Below are 22,910 nucleotides of genomic sequence, written 5' to 3' on the forward strand. Positions count from 1 at the left end.
TCAGTCTTCACTGAGGAAGATATCAGCAGTATACCGGACACTCAAGGGTGTCAGGGAAGAGAAGTGTGCGCAGTCACAATTACGACAGAGAAAGTACTCAGGAAGCTGCATAGTCTCAGGTTAGATAAATCTCCAGGACCAGATGGAATGCACCCCTGTGTTTTGAAGGAAGTAGCTGTGGAGATCGCGGAGGCATTAGCAATGATCTTTCAAAAGTTGATAGATTCTGGCATAGTTCCAGAGGACTGGAAGATTGCAAATGTCACTCTGCTATTTAAGAAGGGGGCAAGGAAGCAAAAAGAAAATCATAGACTTGTTAGGTTGACATCGGTGTTTGGGAAGTTGTTGGAGTCGATTGTCAAGGATGAGGTTACCGAGTATCTGGAGGCATATGACAAGATAGGCAGAACTCAACATGGTTTCCTTGAAGGAAAATCCTGCCTTTTTTTGAGGAATTTACAAGTAGGCTAGACAAGGGAGATGCAGTGGATGTTGTGTATTTGGATTTTCAGAAGGCCTTTGACAAGGTGCCACACAAGAGGCTGCTAAACAAGATAAGAGCCCATGGAATTAGAAGAAATTTACATATGTGGATAGAGCGTTGGTTGATTGGCAGGAAACAGAGAGTGGGAATAAAGGATCCCATTCTGGTTGTCTGCCAGTTACCAGTGGTGTTCCACAGGGGTCCGTGATGGGGCCGCTTCTTTTCACGTTGTTTATCAACGATTTGGATTATGTAATAGATGGCTTTGTGGCTAAGTTTGCTGATGATACAAAGATAAGTGGAGGGGCCGGTAGTGCTGAGGAAACAGAAAGTCTGCAGAGAGACGTGGATAGATTGGGAGAATGGGCAAAGAAGTTGCAAATGAATTACAATGTCGGAAAGTGTACAGTCATGCACTTTGGTTGAAGAAATAAACGGGCAGACTATTATTTAAATGGAGAGAGAATTCAAAGTTCTGAGATGCAACGGGATTTGGGAGTGCTCGTGCAGGATACCCTTAAGGTTAACCTCCAGGTTGAGTCGGTGGTGAAGAAGGCAAATGCAATGTTGGCATTCATTTCTAGAGGAATAGAGTATAGGAGCAGGGATGTGATGTTGAGGCTCTATAAGGCACTGGTAAGACCTCACTTGGAATACTGTGTGCAGTTTTGGGCTCCTTATTTAAGAAAGGATATTGTGACATTGGAGAGGGTTCAGAGAAGATTCACTAGAATGATTCCGGGAATGAGAGGGTTAACATATGAGGAACGTTTGATTGCTCTTGGACTGTACTCCTTTTAGAAAAATGAGGGGGAACCTCATAGAAACATGTCGAATGTTGAAAGGCATGGACAGAGTGGATGCGGCAAAGTTGTTTCCCATGGTGGGGGAGTCTAGTACGAGAGGACATGAGGATTGAAGGGCACACATTCAGAACAGAGATGCAAAGAATTTTTCTTTGTAGCCAGAGGCTGGTGAATCTGTGTAATTTGTTGCCACAGGTCGCAGTGGAGGCCAAGTCATTGGGTGTATTTAACGCAGAGATTGATGGGCATCTGAGTAGCCAGGGTACCAAGGTTATGGTGAGAGGGCTGGGGAATGGGACCAAAGGGGAGATTGGATCAGTTCATGATAAAATGGCGGAGCAGACTCGAATGGCCGACTTCAGCTCCTTTGTCTTATGTCTTGTCTTATGGACTGAGATGAGGAGAAATTTCCACACCAGTGCAGCGAATCTTTGGAATTTCCTCCACAGGGTTTCTAAATTTAATAGACATATTCTGGGGCTCAGCTCTGAAGGGGACATTGCAGGGAAGTGGTGTTGAGTCATAGGTCAGACATGGAGAGGGTTCGGATGAATTTCAGAAGGATGATTCCAGGTATGAAAGGGACGTTTGATGGCTCTGGGCCTGTACTCGGTTGTATTCAAAAGGGTGAGGGGAATCTGACTGAAAACTTTTGAATATTAACAGGTAGACAGAGTAGATGTGGTAAGGATGTCTCCCATGGTGCGAGAGTCTAGGACAAGAGGGCACAGCCTCAGGATAAAGGGGCGCCCTTTCAAAACAGAGAATCGGAGAAATGTCTTTAGATAAAGCGTGGTGAATTTGTGGAATTCGTTGCCACATGCAGCTATGGAAGCCGGGTCGTTGGGTGTATTTAAGGCAGAGATTGATAGGTTCTTGATTGGACATGACATCAAAGGTTACGGGGAGAAGGCCAGGAACTGCGAGTGAGGAGGGAAAAAAGGATCAGCCATGATTGAACGGCGGAGCAGACTCGATGGGCCAGATGGCCTAATTCTGCCCCTATGTCTTATGGTCTTATAGTGTTATTTTCCGAGTGAAGGGCAGAGCAGGCGCAAGGGGCCGAATAGCCATACCACCTCCTGTTTATTATTTTCTAAACCACGAGTTTACCTTTGCGCCTTGTTCTACCCTGGTCTTCAGCCTGTCAGAATGCACAGGGGAGCGGTGAGAGTTCCGGAGATCCGTCGGCAGCCGCTGCGGTTATTTCATGTTCCTGTTATTTGTTGCTATTTATTTATGTTTGCATTTGCACAGTTTGTTGTCGTCCGCACTCTGGCGGATCTTTCACTGATCCATTTAAAGTTACTGTTCTGTAGATCTTCTCTGTGTCCGCAGCAAAATGCTTCTCGGTGTTGTATGTATGTGGTGAGTTATCCGTACTCTGATAATAAAATTTACTTTGAAGTTTGAGTTTCGGGAAATTCCTTCGATTCCGAGAACAAACTGTGACTGACATCTCCAGCTCCCGTTAGCAGCCCGTCCTCGGACACACTCACAGCCAATCAGCGGTACCGCTGGGAGAATCTTTCTCCTATTGGCTGAGGAGTGCCAGTGGGCGGGATGCTGAATGTTCGGCGCGGTCCGAGGTTTGGAGCTGAGAGCGAGTGGACCGGGGGAGAGGCCGGAGATTGGGAGCTACACTTCGGGTAAAGGTTGCAACACCGGCCGGGTGAATCCTTCCCGTGGCAGAGATTCCGTGAGATGTTTCAGCTGCATGGAGGGTGCCCGGTCTTTCCCCGCCGTGGATCGGGGCCTGTTGTCTGGAGTTACCTCCCAGACCTGTCTCCTGATGCTGGGAGCCCGGATCTGACCCGCAGCGGCTGCTGATGGATCTCCGGTGCAATCGGACAGGCTGAAGGCCAAGGGAGAACAAGGAGCAAAGGTAAGTTCGTGCTTTGGAAAATAGGAAACAGGAGCGGGCGCTGCCATTCGGACCGTTGCGCTGTTCTGCCCCTCACTCAGAACATGGCTGATCTTTGACCTCAGCGTCACTTTCCTGCAACGTTCCCATCTTCGCTCAGCCCTTCAATATTCCTTGTGAATTTAGAAAACTTGTGGGGGGAAAAATCCAAAGGTTCTCCGCACTCCTCATCTGAGGCCTGTCAGCTGACATCGGATTCTGAGTCTGTGACCCCTTATTCAACACCCAGTGAGGAAACACGTCATTGCTGCCCCACCCTGTCAGTACCCTGTGAGACTGTGTCTGTCTCAGTCAGACCACTTGTTATTTCTCTAATTTTGAGACAGGCCCAGTCAGTGTAATCTCTCTGAGGACACTACCTCCCCCCCAAAGCAATCTCTGGAACCTTCTCTTCATTCCCTTCATCCCACAGGCTGACTCCGGGAGGGAGACCAGACCTGTGCACAGTGTTCCATGTACGCTCTCACCAGGACCCCATATACCTTCAGAGGAGATCTTTATTCTTCTATTCAAACCTTCCTTCCCATTCAATGCTCTTTATTTAATATCGAACTCAAACAGTGCACAGACACAACACAGCCTCGGCCATGAATTTAAAGGGCAGGTGTTGCAACAGTTTGAGCTTCATACCGGGGGCCACGGAGCAAGCAGGGTGTCACAAAGGGAGGAATGTGGGAGTGTTGTATGTCTGAGCCCAGCAGTGTGTGTTTGTGTATCAGAATCACCGGCATATGTGGTGAAATTTGTTGTTTTGTGACGGTAATGCATAGTATAAATTACAATAAGTATTTATAAAATTAAATTTGAAATATAGTGCAAAACGAGAGGGAAAATCCCGAGGGGGTGTTCATGGGTTCATTGTCCATTCAGAAATCTGATGGTGGGGAAGAAGGTGTTCCTGAACCAGTGAACTCCAGGGTCCTGTACATCCTCCTTGATGGTAGCAATGAGACGAAGGCATGTCCTGGGTGATGGGGGTCCTTAATGATGGATGCCACCTTTTTGTGGCATCATCTTTTGAATGTGTCCTGGATGCTGTGGTGTCCAGTGCCCATGAAGGAGCTGGCTGAGTTTACAACTTTCTGCAGCATTTTCCGATCCTGTGCAGTGGCCTCTCCACACCAGGCAGTGATGCAACCAGTTAGAATGCTCTCCACAGTACATCTGTAGAAATTTGCAAGTGTCTTCAGTGACAGACCGATTCCCCTCAATCTCCGAATGAAATGTAGCCGATGTTGTGCCTTCATTGCAACTGCATCAATATGTTGGGCCCAGGGTAGATCCTCAGAGATGTTGACAGGCAGGAAATGGAAACTGCTCACCCTTTTCACTTCTGATCCCACGGTGAGGACTGGTGTGTGTTCCCTCGACTTCCCCTTCCTGAATCCACAATCAATTCCTTTGTCTTAATGAAGTTGAGGGCAAGGTTGTTGCTGTGACACCACTCAACTTGCTGATCTATCTCACTCCTGTACTCCTCCTCGTCACCGTCTGAAATTCCACCAACAGTAGTTGTGTCATCGGCAAGTTTATAGATGAGCCTAGGCACACAGACGTGGTGTAGAGAGAGTAGAGCAGTGAGCTGAGTACCCATCGTTGAGGTGTGCCAGTGTTGATTGTCAGCAAGGAGGAGATGTTATTTCTGATCCACACAGACTGTGGTCTCCTGGTGAGGATCCAGTTGCAGAAGGAGGTACAGGGGCCCAGGTTTTGCTTGTTGATTACAATTGAGGGTCTGATTGTGTTGAATGCTGAGCTGTAATCAGCAGCCTGACTTGTATTTTGCTATTGTCCAGGTGATCTAATGCTGAGTGGAGAGCCAGTGAGATTGCATCTGCTGTAGACATATTGCAACAATCAGCAAATTGCAGTGGGTCCAGGTCCATGCACAGGCAGTTGATTCTATACATGACCAAACCCTCAAAGCACTTTATCACAGCTGTGTGTCTGTGTGTGTGCGTGCACGCTTGAAACAGTGATCCCAGTTTGATTCAGGAATCTTTCCTGTAGCTGGGGTACCTCAGAAGAGGGGTCATAGTGATGGGACGGTCATTCTGATCAGAGCCAAATAACTTAGCCAGTAAATGCTGAACCTTTAGAAATTACAAATCACATGTGTGTTTGAGAGAGTATCTACAGATTTAATTGTAGAATTCAAAATATACCAAGTAAATTTATTCTCGAAGTACACGCATGTCATCATGTTCAATCCTGAGATTGTTTTTTTCGGACAAACTCAGTAAATCCAAGAATCATGATTGAATGAATGAAAGCCCGAACCCAACCTCGTAGATAAAATACAATGAGCAAAAGACAACAGACTTTGTAAATATGTGCAAATATTAAATAGAAAACAATAAGTAAGAAATAATTATCATGAACAGGAGATGAAGAATCCGTGAATGTGGCCATGGGTTATAGGAACAGCTCAGTGATGGGGCAATTGAATTTGAGTAAGACTATCCTCTCTGGTTGAAGAACTTGATGATTGAAGGGTGATGACAGTTCCTGAACCTGGTGGTGTGGGTCCTGAGCCTCCTGCACTTTCTTCCTGATGGCATCAGTGAGAAGAGATCATGTGCCACTTGGTGGGTTCCTTGATGATAGATGTAGCTTTCCTATGACAGCGCACCAGAGAAATGTGCGCAGTAGTGGGGAGGATTTTACCCGTGATGTACTGGGCCGTATCCACTACTTTCTGTAGGATTTTCCTTTCAAGGGCTTTGTTGTTTCCATACCAGGCCATGATGTAACCACTGAACATATTCTCCACACACATCTATAGAAGTTTGGCAAGCTTTTAGATGTCATGCTGAATCTTTGCAGGTTTCTAAGGAAATGGAGATGTTGCTGTGCTTTCTTCGTAATTGCACTTCCATGCTGGGCTCAAGACAGATCCTGGAAAGTGATGACATTGAGGAATTTAAGGTTGCTGACCCTCTCCGCCTTTGATCTCTGATGAGCACTGGCTCACGGATCTCCTGTTTCCACCTCCTGAAGTCAATAATCAGCTCCTGGCTCTTGCTGACGTTAAATGAGAGGTTGCTTTAAGACCATACGATATAGGAGCAGAATTAGGCCATTTGGCCCATCGAGTCTGCTCTGCCATTTCATTTTAGCTGACCCAATTTCCCTCTTGGCCCCAATCTCCTGCCTTCTCCTGGTAGCCCATCATGCCCTGAACAATCAAGAAACTATCAACCTCTGCCTTAAATGTACATGAAGATTTGGCCTCCACAGCTGCCAATGATTCACTGTCCATAGAGTCCATAGATTCATTACTCTCTGGCTAAAGGAATTCCTCCTCATCTCCATTCTAAAGACACCTCTCTATTCGGAGGATGTGTCCTTTGGTCTTAGACTCTCCCAAAATAGGAAACATCCTCTCCATATCCACTCTATTAGTCCTTTTACTATTTGAAATATTTCAATTAGGTCTCCTCTCATTCTTTTGAATTCCACTCAATACAGACCCAGAGCCATCAAATACTCTATACATGACAACATGTTTAATTTGGGAATCATTTACGTGAAACTCTTTTGGACACTCTGCAGTGTCAGCACATCTTTTCTAAGATAAGGGATCTAAAACTGCTCAGAGTACTCCCAGTGAGGCCTCGCCAGTGCTTATAAAATTTTCAACATTACATCCCTGCGTTTATATTCTATTCCTCTTGAAATGAATGCTGACATTACATTTGCCTTCTTCACCACAGACTCAATCTGCAAATTGACCTTTAGGGACTATTTGGAAAATAGTCAGCCCTTTCATTTCTTCTGCCAAAGTGCATGCTGATACCCTCTGCTGACACTAAATTCCATCTCCCACTTCCTTGCCCATTCTCCTCATCTGTTGAAGACCTTCCATAGCCTCTCTATGTCCTCAAAACGACCTGACCCTCAACAATCTTCATATCGTCTGAAAACTTTGCAGCAAGGTCATTAATTTCATCATGCACATCACTGACATTTAACATAAAGAGTATCAGTCCCAACACAGACTACGGTGGAACCCACTCGTCAAGAGGCTCCCTTTGTACCCACTCTTCGCTTCCTCTCAGTCAGCCACGGCTTTGTCCATGCTGGAGTCTTTCCGGTAATTCCATGGGATCGTGGGTTGTTAAAGCAGTTTCATGTGTGACATCATGTCAAAAGCCGTCTGAAAATCCAGGTAAACATCATTAATCGATTCTACTTTGTCTGTCCTGCTTGTTATTTCTTAAAATAATTTCAACAGGTTTGTCAGGCAAGATTTTCCCTTCAGGAAACCATGCTGACTATGGCCTATTTTATCTTGTGACACGGTACTCTCAGACCTCATCATTAATAATCGATTCCAACATCTTCCCAATCACTGCGGACAGAATAACTGGCCTATAGTTTCCTTTCTTCTGCCTCTCTCCGTTCTTGAAGAGTGGAGTGACATTTGCAATTTCCATTCTTGATGAACCATTCCAGAAACTTGTGATCCTTGAATGTTCATTACTAATGGGTCCACAATCTTCTTAGCCACCTCTTTCAGAACACTGGGGTGTACACCACCTGGGTCACGTGACTTATCTAACTTGGCCTCTCAGTTTCTCAAGAACCTTCACTCTGGTTCTGGTAACTTTGCAAACTTCTGACTCCTGACACCTGGAGGTTCCACCATTATGCTGGTGTCTTCCTCAGTGAAGACAGACACAACATACTTATTCAGTTTGTCTGCCATTTCTTTGTCTCCCGTCACTGCCTCTCCAGCATCGTTTTCCAGCCACCCTAGACTTCATATTAGATAAAAAGTGGGGTGCATGTGCTTTAATTGGGCAAGAATGTTGCACCAACACACGAGACAAATCTGAAAATGTAACTCACCTGATGGATTATATTTGAGAGACAGCAGATAGAATGTGAGAAGTGGGAGAGCAGTTCCACAATGATAACCCCTCAGAAAGCCGGTGGCCATTTGGGACTCTAGGAGGATGGTGGGATACTTGTTTACATTGTACATTTCCACAATGATAAACCCACAGGAAGCCGGTGGCCATTTGGGACTCTGGGAGGACGGTGGGATACTGGTTTACATTGTACATTTCCACAAAGATAACCCCTCAGGAAGCTGGTGGCCATTTGGGACTCTGGGAGGATGGTGGGATATTGGTTTGCATTGTACAGTTCCACAATGATAACCCCTCAGGAAGCCGGTGGCCATTTGGGACGCTGGGAGGACGGTGGGATTCTAGTTTACATTGTACAGTTCCACAATGATAACCCTCAGGAAGCCGGTGGCCATTTGGGACTCTGGGAGGATGGTGGGATACCTGTTTACATTGTACATTTCCACAATGATAACCCCACAGGAAGCCGGTGGCCATTTGGGACTCTGGGAGGACGGTGGGATACTGGTTTACATTGTACATTTCCACAATGATAACCCCTCAGGAAGCCGGTGGCCTTTTGGGACTCTGGGAGGATGGTGGGATATTGGTTTGCATTGTACAGTTCCACAATGATAACCCCTCAGGAAGCCGGTGGCCATTTGGGACGCTGGGAGGATGGTGGGATTCTAGTTTACATTGTACAGTTCCACAATGATAACCCTCAGGAAGCCAGTGGCCATTTGCGACTCTGGGAGGATGGTGGGATACTTGTTTACATTGTACATTTCCACAATGATAACCCCACAGGAAGCCGGTGGCCATTTGGGACTCTGGGAGGACGGTGGGATACTGGTTTACATTGTACATTTCCACAATGATAACCCCTCAGGAAGCCGGTGGCCATTTGGGGCTCTGGGAGGATGGTGGGATACTGGTTTGCATTGTACAGTTCCACAATGATAACCCCTCAGGAAGCCGGTGGCCATTTGGGACTCTGGGAGGATGGTGGGATACTTGTTTACATTGTACAGTTCCACAATGATAACCCCTCAGGAAGCCGGTGACCATTTGGGACTCTGGGAGGATGGTGGGATACTGGTTTACATTGTACAGTTCCACAATGATTACCCTTCAGGAAGCCGGTGGCCATTTGGGACTCCGGGAGGACGGTGGGATACTGGTTTACATTGTACAGTTCCACAATGATAACCCCTCAGGAAGCCGGTGACCATTTGGGACTCTGGGAGGATGGTGGGATACTGGTTTACATTGTACAGTTCCACAATGATAACCCCTCAGGAAGCCGGTGACCATTTGGGACTCTGGGAGGATGGTGGGATACTGGTTTACATTGTACAGTTCCACAATGATTACCCCTCAGGAAGCCGGTGGCCATTTGGGACTCCCGGAGGACGGTGGGATACTGGTTTACATTGTACAGTTCCACAATGATAACCCCTCAGGAAGCCGGTGGCCATTTGGGACTCTGGGAGGATGATGGGATTCTGGTTTACATTGTACAGTTCCACAATGATAACCCTCAGGAAGCCGGTGGCCATTTGGGACTCTGGGAGGATGGTGGGATACTTGTTTACATTGTACAGTTCCACAATGATAACCCCACAGGAAGCCGGTGGCCATTTGGGACTCCGGGAGGATGGTGGGATACTGGTTTACATTGTACAGTTCCACAATGATTACCCCTCAGGAAGCCGGTGGCCATTTGGGACTCCGGGAGGACGGTGGGATACTGGTTTACATTGTACAGTTCCACAATGATAACCCCTCAGGCAGCCGGTGGCCATTTGGGACTCTGGGAGGATGGTGGGATACTGGTTTACATTGTACAGTTCCACAATGATAACCCCTCAGGAAGCCGGTGACCATTTGGGACTCTGGGAGGATGGTGGGATACTGGTTTACATTGTACAGTTCCACAATGATTACCCCTCAGGAAGCCGGTGGCCATTTGGGACTCCGGGAGGACGGTGGGATACTGGTTTACATTGTACAGTTCCACAATGATAACCCCTCAGGAAGCCGGTGGCCATTTGGGACTCTGGGAGGATGGTGGGACACTGGTTTACATTGTACAGTTCCACAATGATAACCCCTCAGGAAGCCAGTGGCCATATGGGACTCTGGGAGGATGGTGGGATACTGTTTTACATTGTACAGTTCCACAATTATAACCCCTCAGGAAGCCGGTGGCCATTTGGGACTCTGGGAGGCTGGTGGGATACTGGTTTACATTGTACAGTTCCACAATGATTACCCCTCAGGAAGCCGGTGGCCATTTGGGACTCCGGGAGGACGGTGGGATACTGGTTTACATTGTACAGTTCCACAATGATAACCCCTCAGGAAGCCGGTGGCCATTTGGGACTCTGGGAGGATGGTGGGATACTGGTTTACATTGTACAGTTCCACAATGATAACCCCTCAGGAAGCCGGTGACCATTTGGGACTCTGGGAGGATGGTGGGATACTGGTTTACATTGTACAGTTCCACAATGATTACCCCTCAGGAAGCCGGTGGCCATTTGGGACTCCGGGAGGACGGTGGGATACTGGTTTACATTGTACAGTTCCACAATGATAACCCCTCAGGAAGCCGGTGGCCATTTGGGACTCTGGGAGGATGGTGGGACACTGGTTTACATTGTACAGTTCCACAATGATAACCCCTCAGGAAGCCAGTGGCCATATGGGACTCTGGGAGGATGGTGGGATACTGTTTTACATTGTACAGTTCCACAATTATAACCCCTCAGGAAGCCGGTGGCCATTTGGGACTCTGGGAGGCTGGTGGGATACTGGTTTACATTGTACAGTTCCACAATGATTACCCCTCAGGAAGCCGGTGGCCATTTGGGACTCCGGGAGGACGGTGGGATACTGGTTTACATTGTACAGTTCCACAATGATAACCCCTCAGGAAGCCGGTGGCCATTTGGGACTCTGGGAGGATGGTGGGACACTGGTTTACATTGTACAGTTCCACAATGATAACCCCTCAGGAAGCCAGTGGCCATATGGGACTCTGGGAGGATGGTGGGATACTGTTTTACATTGTACAGTTCCACAATTATAACCCCTCAGGAAGCCCGTGGCCATTTGGGACTCTGGGAGGCTGGTGGGATACTGGTTTACATAGTGCAGTTCCACCACTACAACCCCTCAGGAAGCAATTTTGGGAATCTGAATGAGAGAATACCGTTTTACATGCATTAGAGTAATAATAATCAGATTATGATTCTTTTACTCTTCCATGTGACCGAAACGAGGGGACATCAGGGTTCCGGGTACTCATAGGTAATGGGTGGGATATAAGTGAAAGGAAAGCCCTGAGATCTGAAGTATTTTCGCCTTAAAGACATCATTCACTTCGTGAGTCCTGATAATATTGGATGTCTGTTGTCATGGGACGACAAAGAGGAGGGAATGGGGAAATATGTATTGAACTTTGCATTTTATTGTGAGTATTTGATGAGACAAAATGGAGCTGTACAAACCCCGGAGTGCTGAGCTAGTAAATGCGATATATGTAGGTGACTAAAGTAGCAGGAGGAAACGAGAATAAATGTGCTCACGAAAGGAACGCGTGACTGCAAACACTGAACGCTGTGCAGAAATGAGGAAGTAGCAGAGACGACTCAACCGGAGATGGCAGCAACAACAAATGTATCGGGAACACGGAGCTCGCTGGAAACAGTAACCTCGCTCGTTCTTATGTACAGAAGGAATATTTTGTAAACGCTGTGTTTGAAGTCCCCTCCCATCCCTGGTGAGAATGGAGGTGAACTTACCCCCTGCAGGTAATAAGGAATAAAGCTGCTTGATGAAGAAACACTCAGTGTTGGGATTGTGTTCTGTGAGTCTCAGCAGAGAGATACTTGACAGGGGGTTAAGGGTGAAAGCTGGGGAGTTTATGGGGCACATGAGGAGATACCTCTTGACTCAGAGGGTCACAGGAGTGTGAAATGAGCTTCACCCACCCACAAAACGTCTGCTCCCGAATGAGGTGGAGCCCAAATGGCGGGTCCCTCAAATGAGCTGCTGCCAACCGGAGACCGGGGTCTTCGGGCTGGTTTGTTGCCGCCAGAGAACATGATGTGTGCCGCTGGTGATGGACACACTGACGGTAGGTGTCGGCGCTTGTGGGGGACAGTCTTGTACTTGTACGGGTGGGTAGAGATATCTCAGAGCCAGTAGATGCCAGACAAAGGCTCGTCCTTTATTCTGGGAGGTCCTGGTACCAGTTGTAACGGGGTTTACCCGACGGTGCAGTCTGGGAGGTCAGGGACTGGGCCGTTTCCAGTGCCAGTACAGTCACTCTCGGCTGAGCCTGGAGTGGGAGCAGGGACGGTTCCTGTTGAGATACGGACATGAAGGTCCAAACCCGGGGAGACGCCATTGTCAAATTTCACCAAGAAACAATCAGGCCAAACAGCTTCAGGCAGAACTGGTCAGGATGACAAACAGACATCAGTACACAGAAATGACAACTTTTAAAATCAGAAATAAGCCAATGTAAAAGCAAATTTAAAAGCAGCTCCTTTGCCTGAGGATGGGTGGAATGGAAATGGTCCTGAGGCAAAGGAGGTGGTTTCACACCGTCTGCACGACTCAGTCGCCCCATTGAAGGAGTGGCAGTGGCGATTGAGTTCGCACTGAGAGGGGGATTGGACACGGAGGGACAGACCTGATGAGGGTCGGTTTGATTGCCGAGGGGATCTGCTGTCTTGTCTTGTGGACTGGCCACTCACGGCTTCCTCACCGGCTCGGACACTGAAAGCCCGTGTTTCCCTGCCACCACCCCCCCCCCCCCCCCCCCGGGTCCAGGCAGTCTTGTCCCCCGGGAGATGAAAGAGAAAGTAAATTCACCCGCTTACAACTGGACAACGATGTGTCATAATTATTTGGTGGAGAATGTAGGTCGAACGATTTGTGAGCTTGTGGATAACACCAAAACCGGTGTGTGGAGAAAGTGAGGGTTGTCAAACGTTTCAATGGACTGGAGACCAGTTGGGAAAGTGAGCCGAGGAATTCAGATGAAGAGACAGCTTTCCTTGGGCTCTCGTTTCAAACAGACAAGACTGGTGCACCATGGTTCAGCTCATCAGGTTGGCGGGTACCGGGACAGAATATAAGGTGCTGCTCCTCCATCCTGAATGTGGACTCAACTATTAGAGGCACAATTCGTCGAGCACCTTCGCACCATCCCAGTCGGCAAGCATTTTAATTCCCGTTCGCATTCCTGTTCCGCCGTGTCGATCCATGGACTCCTCTTGTGCCAAAACGAGCAAATACCCTCCCCCCCCCCCCCCCCCCCCACAGGGTGGAGGAGCAACACATTATATTCCGTCTGGGTTCCCTCCAACCTGATGGCATGAACATCGATTTCCCTCCAGTGAACAAATTACCGTCACCCTCCTCTATGCCCCACTCTGACCTTGTACTTCTTCTCACCTGCCTACACTCCTCCCGGGACCCTCCTCCTGCCCTCTCTGGTCCACTCTCCTCTCCTATCAGATTCTTTATTCTCCAGCCCACCCTTTCTTGACCTTCCCCACCCACCCGGCGTCAGCTTCCAGCTCGCCTCTTCCCCTCCCCCACCACAATTTTATTCTGGCATCTTCCCCCGTGCTTCTCTGCCCTGCAGAAGGCATTCGGCCAAAAATCGCCGACTGTTTATAATTTTCTATAGATGCTGCCTGACGTGCTGAGTTCCTGCAGCGTTTTGTGTGAGTCGCTTTGGATTTCCAGCGTTTGCAGACTTTCTCCTGTTAGTTCCAGAAATCGCCGTCCGTGACCAGGCGATCACATGCGCATGCGTAACATTTCCTCCGCACCCCGGAACACCCTCTCTCTCTCTACGCTGGCTCCGGGGAACTTTCTGCTCAGGAGCGAAGGCTCTGTAGCCGTAGCGGATAGATGGGTCTCTAGTTTATGGTGGATTCTGGGTAAAGAAGAAGCCATAGTTGACTGGCCCCGTTTCCCTGTCAGTCCGTAGGCCATATTTGGAAGCGCTGGGGGACAGAAGGGGAGTAGATAAATCACTCAGGCACCACCGAGCACTGAGGAGCTTACCTTCCAGTCAAGGAAAATAACAATTTGTGCTGCATGAAAATAACAAAAGAACATCCTGATATCAGCTTTAGTCCTTGAGGAAATCACCTTTGTTCCATCTTGATCTGGACCTTTCCACCTGTGAGAACATGTTTAGTACCATTCGCTTTGGGTACATAATGATACCAATTACCTTTGGCCTGGGTAACAAGTGACCTGTAGCGTTCTCATCACAAATATGCCACACTCCAATGAGAACGAGGACTTCCCTCCCCATCATGTTAATTGGCATTCCCTCTGATGGGCTCTCCACCGTCAATCACCTGTACGGAGGGGCAGAGTAATTTGAAACTCTCCAGGGTTTGCCGTGTAACATCACATGCTCTTTGTAGTGCTGTCGTACATGACCAGAACTTGAACTAATACCAATGTTTTCCCTAATTTATTTTTCTCACAACGTATGGACCGACTATTTGTCTGAAAGTTAAATGTTTAAACAACCTGAAAACAGCACGGCACAAACAAAATACCAGCTGTGCAGCAACAAAGGCTCTCTGTGTGGGAGCATTTCAGTTACTGCGCAGCTCAGAATAATATGGGACAGAGAATAATACTAATGGAAGGAATCAGACTGGGCCAAGTCACAGATTGAATGTCCCATTCTCACACAGACAGGAAGACTGTCGGGGAATTCGATGGACAGACCAGTTGCCGGCACCATGAACAGTTAGAAGGTGAGTTCTTCCCCCAACATGGGTTGATCCTCGCTGTAACAGTGTGATGTCAGAGCTCAGAAAGGAGACTAAAATTATCTCATAATATATCGGCTGTGAAAATTAATCAGATACAGGAGCAGAATGAGGTCGTTTGGCCCATCAAGTCTGCTCCACCATTTCATTACAGCTGATCCATTTCCCTCTCAGCCCCACTCTCCTGCCTTCTCCCCATATCCCTTCCTGCCCTGACTAATCAAGAATCCATCACCCTCTTCCCTAAAATATACCCAATTACTTGGCCTCCAGAGCAACTCATAACAACAAATTCCACAGATTCACCACACACCGGTTAAAGAAATTCCTCCTCATCTCCATTCTGAAAGAACAAAGCTCGATTTTGAAGCTGTGTCCTCTGGTCTTAGACTCCCCCACTCTGGTAAGCATACTCTCCACATCCACTCTATCGAGACTTTTCAATGTTCGATAGATTTCATTATTCTGAACGCCAGTGAGTAGAGGCCCTGAGCCATCAAATGTTCTTCATCTGACAAACCTTATAATTACAGAAATATTTTTGTAAACTTCCTTTGAACGCTCTGCAATGTAAGCACATCTGTTCTACTTAAGGGGCCTGAATCTGCTCTCAACAGTCCAAGTGAGGCCACACTTTATAAATACTCAACAACACACCCTTGCTTTTATATTCTCGTACTCTTCAACATTATTTCCTCTCCATTGAGAAAATAGTCTGCACTCTCATTGCTTCTAACAAAGTGGATGACCATAGACTTCTCTGAATGATGACTTTCACTCATTGATGTCTTTTGTAAATCTTTTTTACAGGTTATAAATGGCAAAAATTGTGTACAGGAATTTTGAACAGAACAACATGTCAGTTTGCTGTCTCTGCCCAGATATTTGAGAAGTTACTAGATATTTAACCAAGTATCACTGTTGATCCTTGGATTATGAAGAATTATTTCATCACAGCTGGATAAGTGCTTTGTGTCTGAAATGAAGTTTTCTGTTGTAACTCACTGAAATCCACTGGAACCGGGGAGCTGAGAACACACCAGCATTTGTTCACTGGAGATCAGTTCTTCAACTGCATTGATTGTGCAAGGGGTTTACCACATCTGATATTTGACTTATGAATTGACAAAGAAGTGTGGGAAGTGTGTGAATCTTCACTCACTCATCTGACCTGCATGTACACCAGCGAGTTCACACTGATAAGATGTCATTCACCTGCGCTGATTGTGGGAAGGGATTCACTCGGTCATCCAGCCTACTGACACACCAGCGAGTTCACACTGGTGAGAAGCCGTTCACCTGCTCAGACTGTGGGAAGGGATTCACTCAGTCATCGCAACTGCAGAGACACCAGTCAGTTCACACTGGGGAGAAGCCATTCACCTGCTCAGACTGTGGAAAGGGATTCACTTGGTCATCTGAACTGAAGATACATCAGCGAACTCACACTGGGGAGAGACCGTTCACCTGTTCAGACTGTGGGAAAGGGTTTATTCGGTCATCTCAGCTGAAAGTACATCAGCGAATTCACACTGGGGAGAGGCCATTCACCTGCTCAGTCTGTGGGAAAGGATTCACTCAGTCATCTGTACTGAAGGAGCATCAGCAAATTCACACTGGGGAGAGACCGTTCACCTGCTCAGACTGTGGGAAAGGATTCACTCATTCATCTGTACTGAAGGTACATCAGAGAATTCACAACGGGGAGAGACCATTCAAGTGCTCAGACTGTGGGAAGAAATTCACTGACTCATCCAGGCTACAGGCCCACCGGCGAGTTCATACTGGAGAGAGGCCGTTCACCTGTTCAGACTGTGGGAAGGCATTTACTCGGTCATCTCAAGTGATGGTACATCAGCGAATTCACACTGGGGAGAGGCCGTTTTCCTGCTCTGAATGTGGGAAGAGATTCACTCATTTATCTGACCTACAGGTGCACCAGCGAGTCCACTCTGGTGAGAGGCCATTCACCTGCTCAGACTGTGGGAAGTCCTTTACTCGGTCAGTTGAACTGAAGACACATCAGCGAATTCACACTGGGGAGAGGCCGTTCACTTGCTCAGACTGTGGGAAAGGGTTTATTCGGTCATATCAACTGAAGGTGCATCAGCGAGTTCACACTGGGGAGAGACCGTTCACCTGCTCAGACTGTGGAAGGGGATTTACTCAGTCAGCTCAACTGATGATACATCAGCGTATTCACACTGGGGAGAGGCCGTACACCTGCTCTGAATGTGGAAAGAGATTCAGTCAGTCATCCGACTTACAGACACACCAACGAGTCCACACTGGGGAGAGGCCATTCTCCTGCTCCCAATGTGGGAAGAGATTCTCTCAGTTATCCCACCTTGTGACGCACTGCCGAGTTCACACTGGGGAAACTGTTTAAACAGGCGACAGGCTACAGGCTGGATATTTCACCATCACAGTTACTGAATCAAGTTCAAAAGTGACTGTTGGTGCCGAACTCGGTAATTACTGCTGCTGTTGATCAAACCCAGTTCCGCACTCTGGTCACTGGGCGTGGGAGGTATTCCTCGGCTAATGTTCACGTTTAATGGTACTGGAGTTTAATGGTTTGGATCAGTGACACAGAAATCAGTTCTCATTTAAATTCTGACCACATTGACAGAATATCCGTTCTCTCCCCTGACTATCATCTCCTATAACTACCGCAAGGCCTGAATTTACGCTTCCCTGTTGAGCATCAGAGCCGACAGTGCTACTGGCCTTTCTGTTGCTGCCGTGCCCCAATGGGTCAACCACCACCCACCCAGCAGTATCCAACAAGGTGTTCTGCTGAGGAGAACGCCCACAGGACAGCCCTGCACTGTCTTCCTAATGACCCTTACCTCTGCTGGTGGTCACGCTTCTCCTATCCGAAGCTTGTACTCTGGGTGTGGCCATCTCTATAGATGTTTCTTTTCAAATATTATTATTATTATTATTATTATTATTATTATTATTATTATTATTATTATTATTATTATTATTATTATTATTATTATTGTTATTATTATTATTCAAAAATAACACAGGTACATTGAAGTAACAACACTCACAATGCCTCAAAACAAATTATCTTAAAGATTGAACATTTTTGTGAATTAAAAATCCCTACTAAGCAAGAAAAGTGAGAGAGAAAAGAAACCCATTGGGGGTACAACCCCGGAGCCATGCGTCATACAAAAAGCTTCTAAAAATAAACATCAAACCGCCAACAAGAAAGACAGATATATCAAAAAACAATTACACTTAGATAGTGGAGGAAATCTATCAGTTAACTGAAATGATAATAACAAGAAAATGAGCCGCATCTCTTCTCAAAATCAAATAAAGGTTCAAAGGTTCGACTTCTAATTTTCTCCAAGCTAAGACACAGCATCACTTGAGAGAACCATTGTGACAAAGTAAGAGCTGATATGTCCTTCCATTTCAACAAGATCACCCTCCTAGCTATCAATGTAACAAACGCAATAACATGTTGGTCAGACACAGAAATATCATGGATATTTTGAGGAATTATTCCAAAAAGCACAGTCAATTTATTAGTTTGTAAGTTGATTCTGAGTGCTTTAGAAATTGTCGAAAAGACTGACTTCCAAAACTATTTTAATATAGAACATGACCAGAACATATGTGTCAGTGTAGCTATCTCAGTTTTACATCTATCACAATACTTGTCAACATTGGGAAATATTTTAGAAAGTCTCTCCTTCGACAAATGGTAACGATGTACAATTTTAATTTGAATCAGTGAATGACTAGCACAGATCGAAGAAGCTTCAGAATCCGTGTCCAATCCTCCCATATCAACGTCAAACTGAGTTCCTTCTCCCAATCTTGTTTAATCTTAAGTAAAGGACGCTTATCCCATTGTAATAATAAATTATAAATTCTTCCAATAGAACCTTTCATCGAAGGGTTCTTATTCATAATAATCTCTAATAAGTCAGCCTCCAATATGTAAGGAAAATTACTTAAATATTTTTGAATTTTTGAAACAATATCTAACTTGAAGGTATTGTAAAAAGTATGAACATGAGAGAGAATATTTATCGACTAATTGTTCAAAAGACATCATTCTGCCTTCTTTAAATAAATCTAAAAAAGTAGTAATACCTTTATTTTTCCAAAGTAAAAAAAAAATTGGATCGCTCCAGGTAGGTTTAAGAAAGTGATTACGATAAATTATACTACAAAGTTTAAATTTTTTAAGATTTAAAAAATTGTGGAACTGGAGCCAAATTTGCAAAGAGTGCTTAACCACAGGATATAGGTTTAAATTAGCAACTTTAGCTAATTGTATAGGTAGAGCAACTCCTAATAACGGAGTTAAATAAAACTGTTTCACAACTCTCAGTTCCAGGTTTAACCAAATTGGCCGAGCACTCCTATCACCCTAATATAAGCAAAAGGACACATATCGCAAATTAACAGCCCAATAGTAAATTCTTAGATTAGGCAAAGCGAAACCTCCGTCGTTTTGTAAGTAACATATACTAATTCCTGGTCTTCTATTATCACAAATAAAAGATAGAATAATAGAACCAATCCCATAAAAATCCCCTGATTGCTGAAAAAAGGGAGACCTACAGTTATTAGTGACAACAGTGGCAATAGGAGCTTTATATCCAATTATTTTTTATCCAATTTTAATCCAATTATTAAAATTAATACCAGTACCAAATGTTTCTAAGGCATTAAGTAAATATTTCCATTCAACTCGATCAAATTCTTTTTCAGTATCCAAAGATACAACGCATTGTGGAGTTTTAGAAGCGGGCGAATATATAATGTTAGATAGTCTCCGAACATTTGAAAAAGAATAACGACCCTTTATAAAGCCTGTTTGATCTTTCAAAATAATTTTACCCAAAGACTCTCCAACCGATTGCCATTATCTTTGACAGAATCTTAGCATCAACATTCAATAATGAAATAGGTCTGTATGAGGCACAGTCAGTAGGATCTTTATCCTTTTTGAGGATTAAAGAAATAGAAGCCTCATAAAATGTAGAGGGTAAATCACTTTTCACAAAAGAATCTTTAAGCATCTCCAAGATATATGGAGAAAGCAATTTTCCAATTTTTTAAATAATATTCTACAGGATAACCATAAAGTCCCGGAGCCTTACCAGATTACATTGAAAAAATAGATTTATGAATTTCGGATTCAGTAATTTGGGCATCCTAATGACCTAATGGTCTTCCTAATGACCCTTACCTCTGCTGGTGGTCACGCTTCTCCTATCCGAAGCTTGTACTCTGGGTGTGGCCATCTCTTCAGATGTTTCATTGATAGTATCTTCAGGCTCCCGAATGATCCTGAGTACCACCAACTCCCTGAACCAGTCAGTCAGGCACTGTGATTGGGTGCAATTCCTCCAAATAGTCATCGGGAAACTGTCAGATATCCAGAAATCCCACATCTGACTGGAGGAGCATCCCATCCTGACTGTTCTGCACCAAAATACACCACTGTGGGTCAGGAACGAATTCACATATGCAAGGAAACATCAAACGTGAATGGGTCAATGACAGTGGAAGTAGAGTGTTCAATTATCTGTGTTCTTGCCATGAGGTCAAAGGGATAGAGGCTGCCATTTTGTGAAGCTGTGGGATAACCTAATCAGATCAACCGGTTTCCGGTTTCCCATTCTAAGCCTGAAATCACTCTCAGATAAACTGTGTATTATGTCCAATGTCAGGTTTGCCGAATTAATCTCGTTATCTCTGAACCTGAAGTCACTCTGAGACAAGGTGTGTATTATGTACAGTGGCAGGGCTGCAGAGGGAATCTCGTTATTTCTGCCGAGTATCTGAACCAGAGCTGAAGACAACAAAAGAAGTCACCTTCGGCATGAAGTTGTGTAGCACTTGGACTACATCCAATGGACATCTGTTAGTCATCAGCCTGATGGACTTCAGCCAACAAGAATTACATGCATCCTCTGAACTGATGTGTTCAACAAGTTAAGAGTTGCAAATGCAAAGGTGTAATAACTCCTGAGACTAACCCTCACAAGGAAGAACCCCCTTGGAAGGGACTGGAGAAGAAATGATCGATCATTTGGACAAAATGGGATCCCCTGTTTCAGTGTTGTGAATTTGAGAAGTGTTCTGGGTGTGTACTAGTACAGAGGGAACAGTGGAATTAATCTTTTAAGTTGTTAGCCTGGGGTCAACATAGTTACTTTGTTGTTTGTGCAGGAGCAATAAAGTGCGAGCTTTGATTAATTACGAGTTGCCTGGTGAGTTTCCAAACTCATCTCAGTTGATGACAGGTGAACGTATTTTGGCACCCAGGGGTGCACTCGAAAAGAAAGAAAAATGGTCTGGGACCCTGGTTTCGAGTTGAACCACACAGTAGGTTAGGATATTAAAATGTGAAAGGGAAAGGACAGGAAGAACCCAGGGATTCCGAGGATTTCAGAGATTACTTTCATGGTTAATTATGAAGGAAATGGTGAGATTATGAGGAGTGGTTAGGAAAGTTTGAGAGTCGAGGGTTAGGGATTTGGAGGAAGAATTGTGGAAAACAGTTAGTGAAAATAAATTAAAGAAATTATAAGGGATTAAAAATGTTGTAATGTGAAGTTTGTTGGATGATCTAATTGAAGTGAAGAGAGAAAAAACTGAAAGTGGCGGAGGAATGATGTAAGTGTAGGGAAGAGTTAGAGAGCGGATAAAAATGAAATTTTGAGGGAGCAGGGTCAGGGGAATTTGAACCACATGAGTCAGTTTCAGGCTCAGTGTGAAGCGTTAACAAGAGAAAATGAGAAAACTGAAGAGGAGTATAAACAGGCGGATACAGAATTAGAGAAAGGAAAAGTCAGGGTCGGGATTTACGGCTGTTGTGAATGTCATGAAGAAATCGGCAGCTGAGAGGAAAGGCTGCGCTGATCGCAAGTGTTTAAAACAGATGGAAAATCTGCAAAGTGAACTCTCAGCTCGGAGAGGAGTGATATGTGCGAGGACTGACGATGATGGTGATGCAGATTGGGGTGATTTAGCGTATGAAGCGACGCTTGTATCACAAACCCGGTTGCTGTCTTCAGTCACCTGATGAGGTAATCGTAACCTTTGGCCAGGGGCAGATATGGTCAGGTAATGCCCAACCAGAGTGTTTCAACCCTTAACCACTACACTGTCCAGCTGGTGGATCTGAAGTGAGGGCCAAGTCACTGCCCATCTGTTCCTGACATCCAGCTCAACCCCTCTCTCCAGCTCCATACCCAGTCAGGGGCTCTTTCTGCTTCCTCCCCCATCCTGCCAGCTGCTTGCTTCTTGCTCTTTTCATCAAGGCCCAGCACAGACAGCAACCTCCATGCTGGCCGTGCCGGGAACCCACTACAGTCGATCTCCATGAGGAACAGCCACGTCTGCCGTCCTCTGTCCCTGCACTCCGGGACTAACAGTGTAAAAGCCAGGATTATTGGGGAAGTGGCCCGCCTCCCAGCAGGTTTTTCCGAGAGTGGGTGGAACCTTCAACACTCAGTGCCCCAATGGCGCCTGTAGTAATGGTGGGACTGCAGGAGACACCAGAACCGGGGGTGTGGGGCGTGTGTGACACGGTATTCTGTCCCTTTGACGTGGCCCAATTGAGTGCTGGAGTGGTGAATGAGAGATGATTCTCGGAAACTTTCCCGGTGCATTCAGCAGACAGGACAACTCACGGTTTATATGAAACGGAGGAGGGGAAGCTAACCCTTCTCCGTCTAACTTCAGCTTTCCCTTCAGTTCTGCCGGAGGAACAGGCACCCGCCCAGGAGACACTGGCTGATGTACAGCAGGCACCATTAGAAGCTGCTGGACTAATAGAGGTGACAGTGGAGGTTTTGCATAACAGCAGACAGTGGAAAGGAAGGAACCTTCTATATTTGTGATGAGGTTGTGGCCGGTTTTCTCGAGTGTTTTGGGTCCTACTTTGGACACGCAGAATTTGACTCCGTGACAGAATAGGAACTGGCCGAGGAACTTGGTATCGCACAGTACCGAGGAGAGCAGAAGGGT

The 22,910-nt window shown here is 45.9% G+C and overlaps 1 protein-coding gene across 1 annotated transcript; it reads left to right on the forward strand.

Annotated features, from left to right (window-relative positions):
- The first annotated feature begins 14,675 nt into the window (after positions 1-14,675).
- Positions 14,676-17,283, forward strand: LOC140721904 (uncharacterized). Its single transcript, XM_073036729.1, has 2 exons — positions 14,676-14,879; positions 15,705-17,283. Exon 2 carries the CDS (start codon positions 16,099-16,101, stop codon positions 17,281-17,283), a length of 1,185 nt encoding a protein of 394 aa, XP_072892830.1. The 5' UTR covers positions 14,676-14,879; positions 15,705-16,098.
- The last annotated feature ends 5,627 nt before the right edge of the window (positions 17,284-22,910 follow it).

The sequence above is a fragment of the Hemitrygon akajei genome, unplaced genomic scaffold, assembly GCF_048418815.1.
Source record: "Hemitrygon akajei unplaced genomic scaffold, sHemAka1.3 Scf000064, whole genome shotgun sequence".
Lineage (NCBI taxonomy): Eukaryota > Metazoa > Chordata > Chondrichthyes > Myliobatiformes > Dasyatidae > Hemitrygon > Hemitrygon akajei.

Excerpts from the sequence above, each read along its gene's own strand:
- LOC140721904 (XM_073036729.1), top strand. The coding sequence starts at position 16,099 with ATGTCATTCACCTGCGCTGATTGTGGGAAGGGATTCACTCGGTCATCC.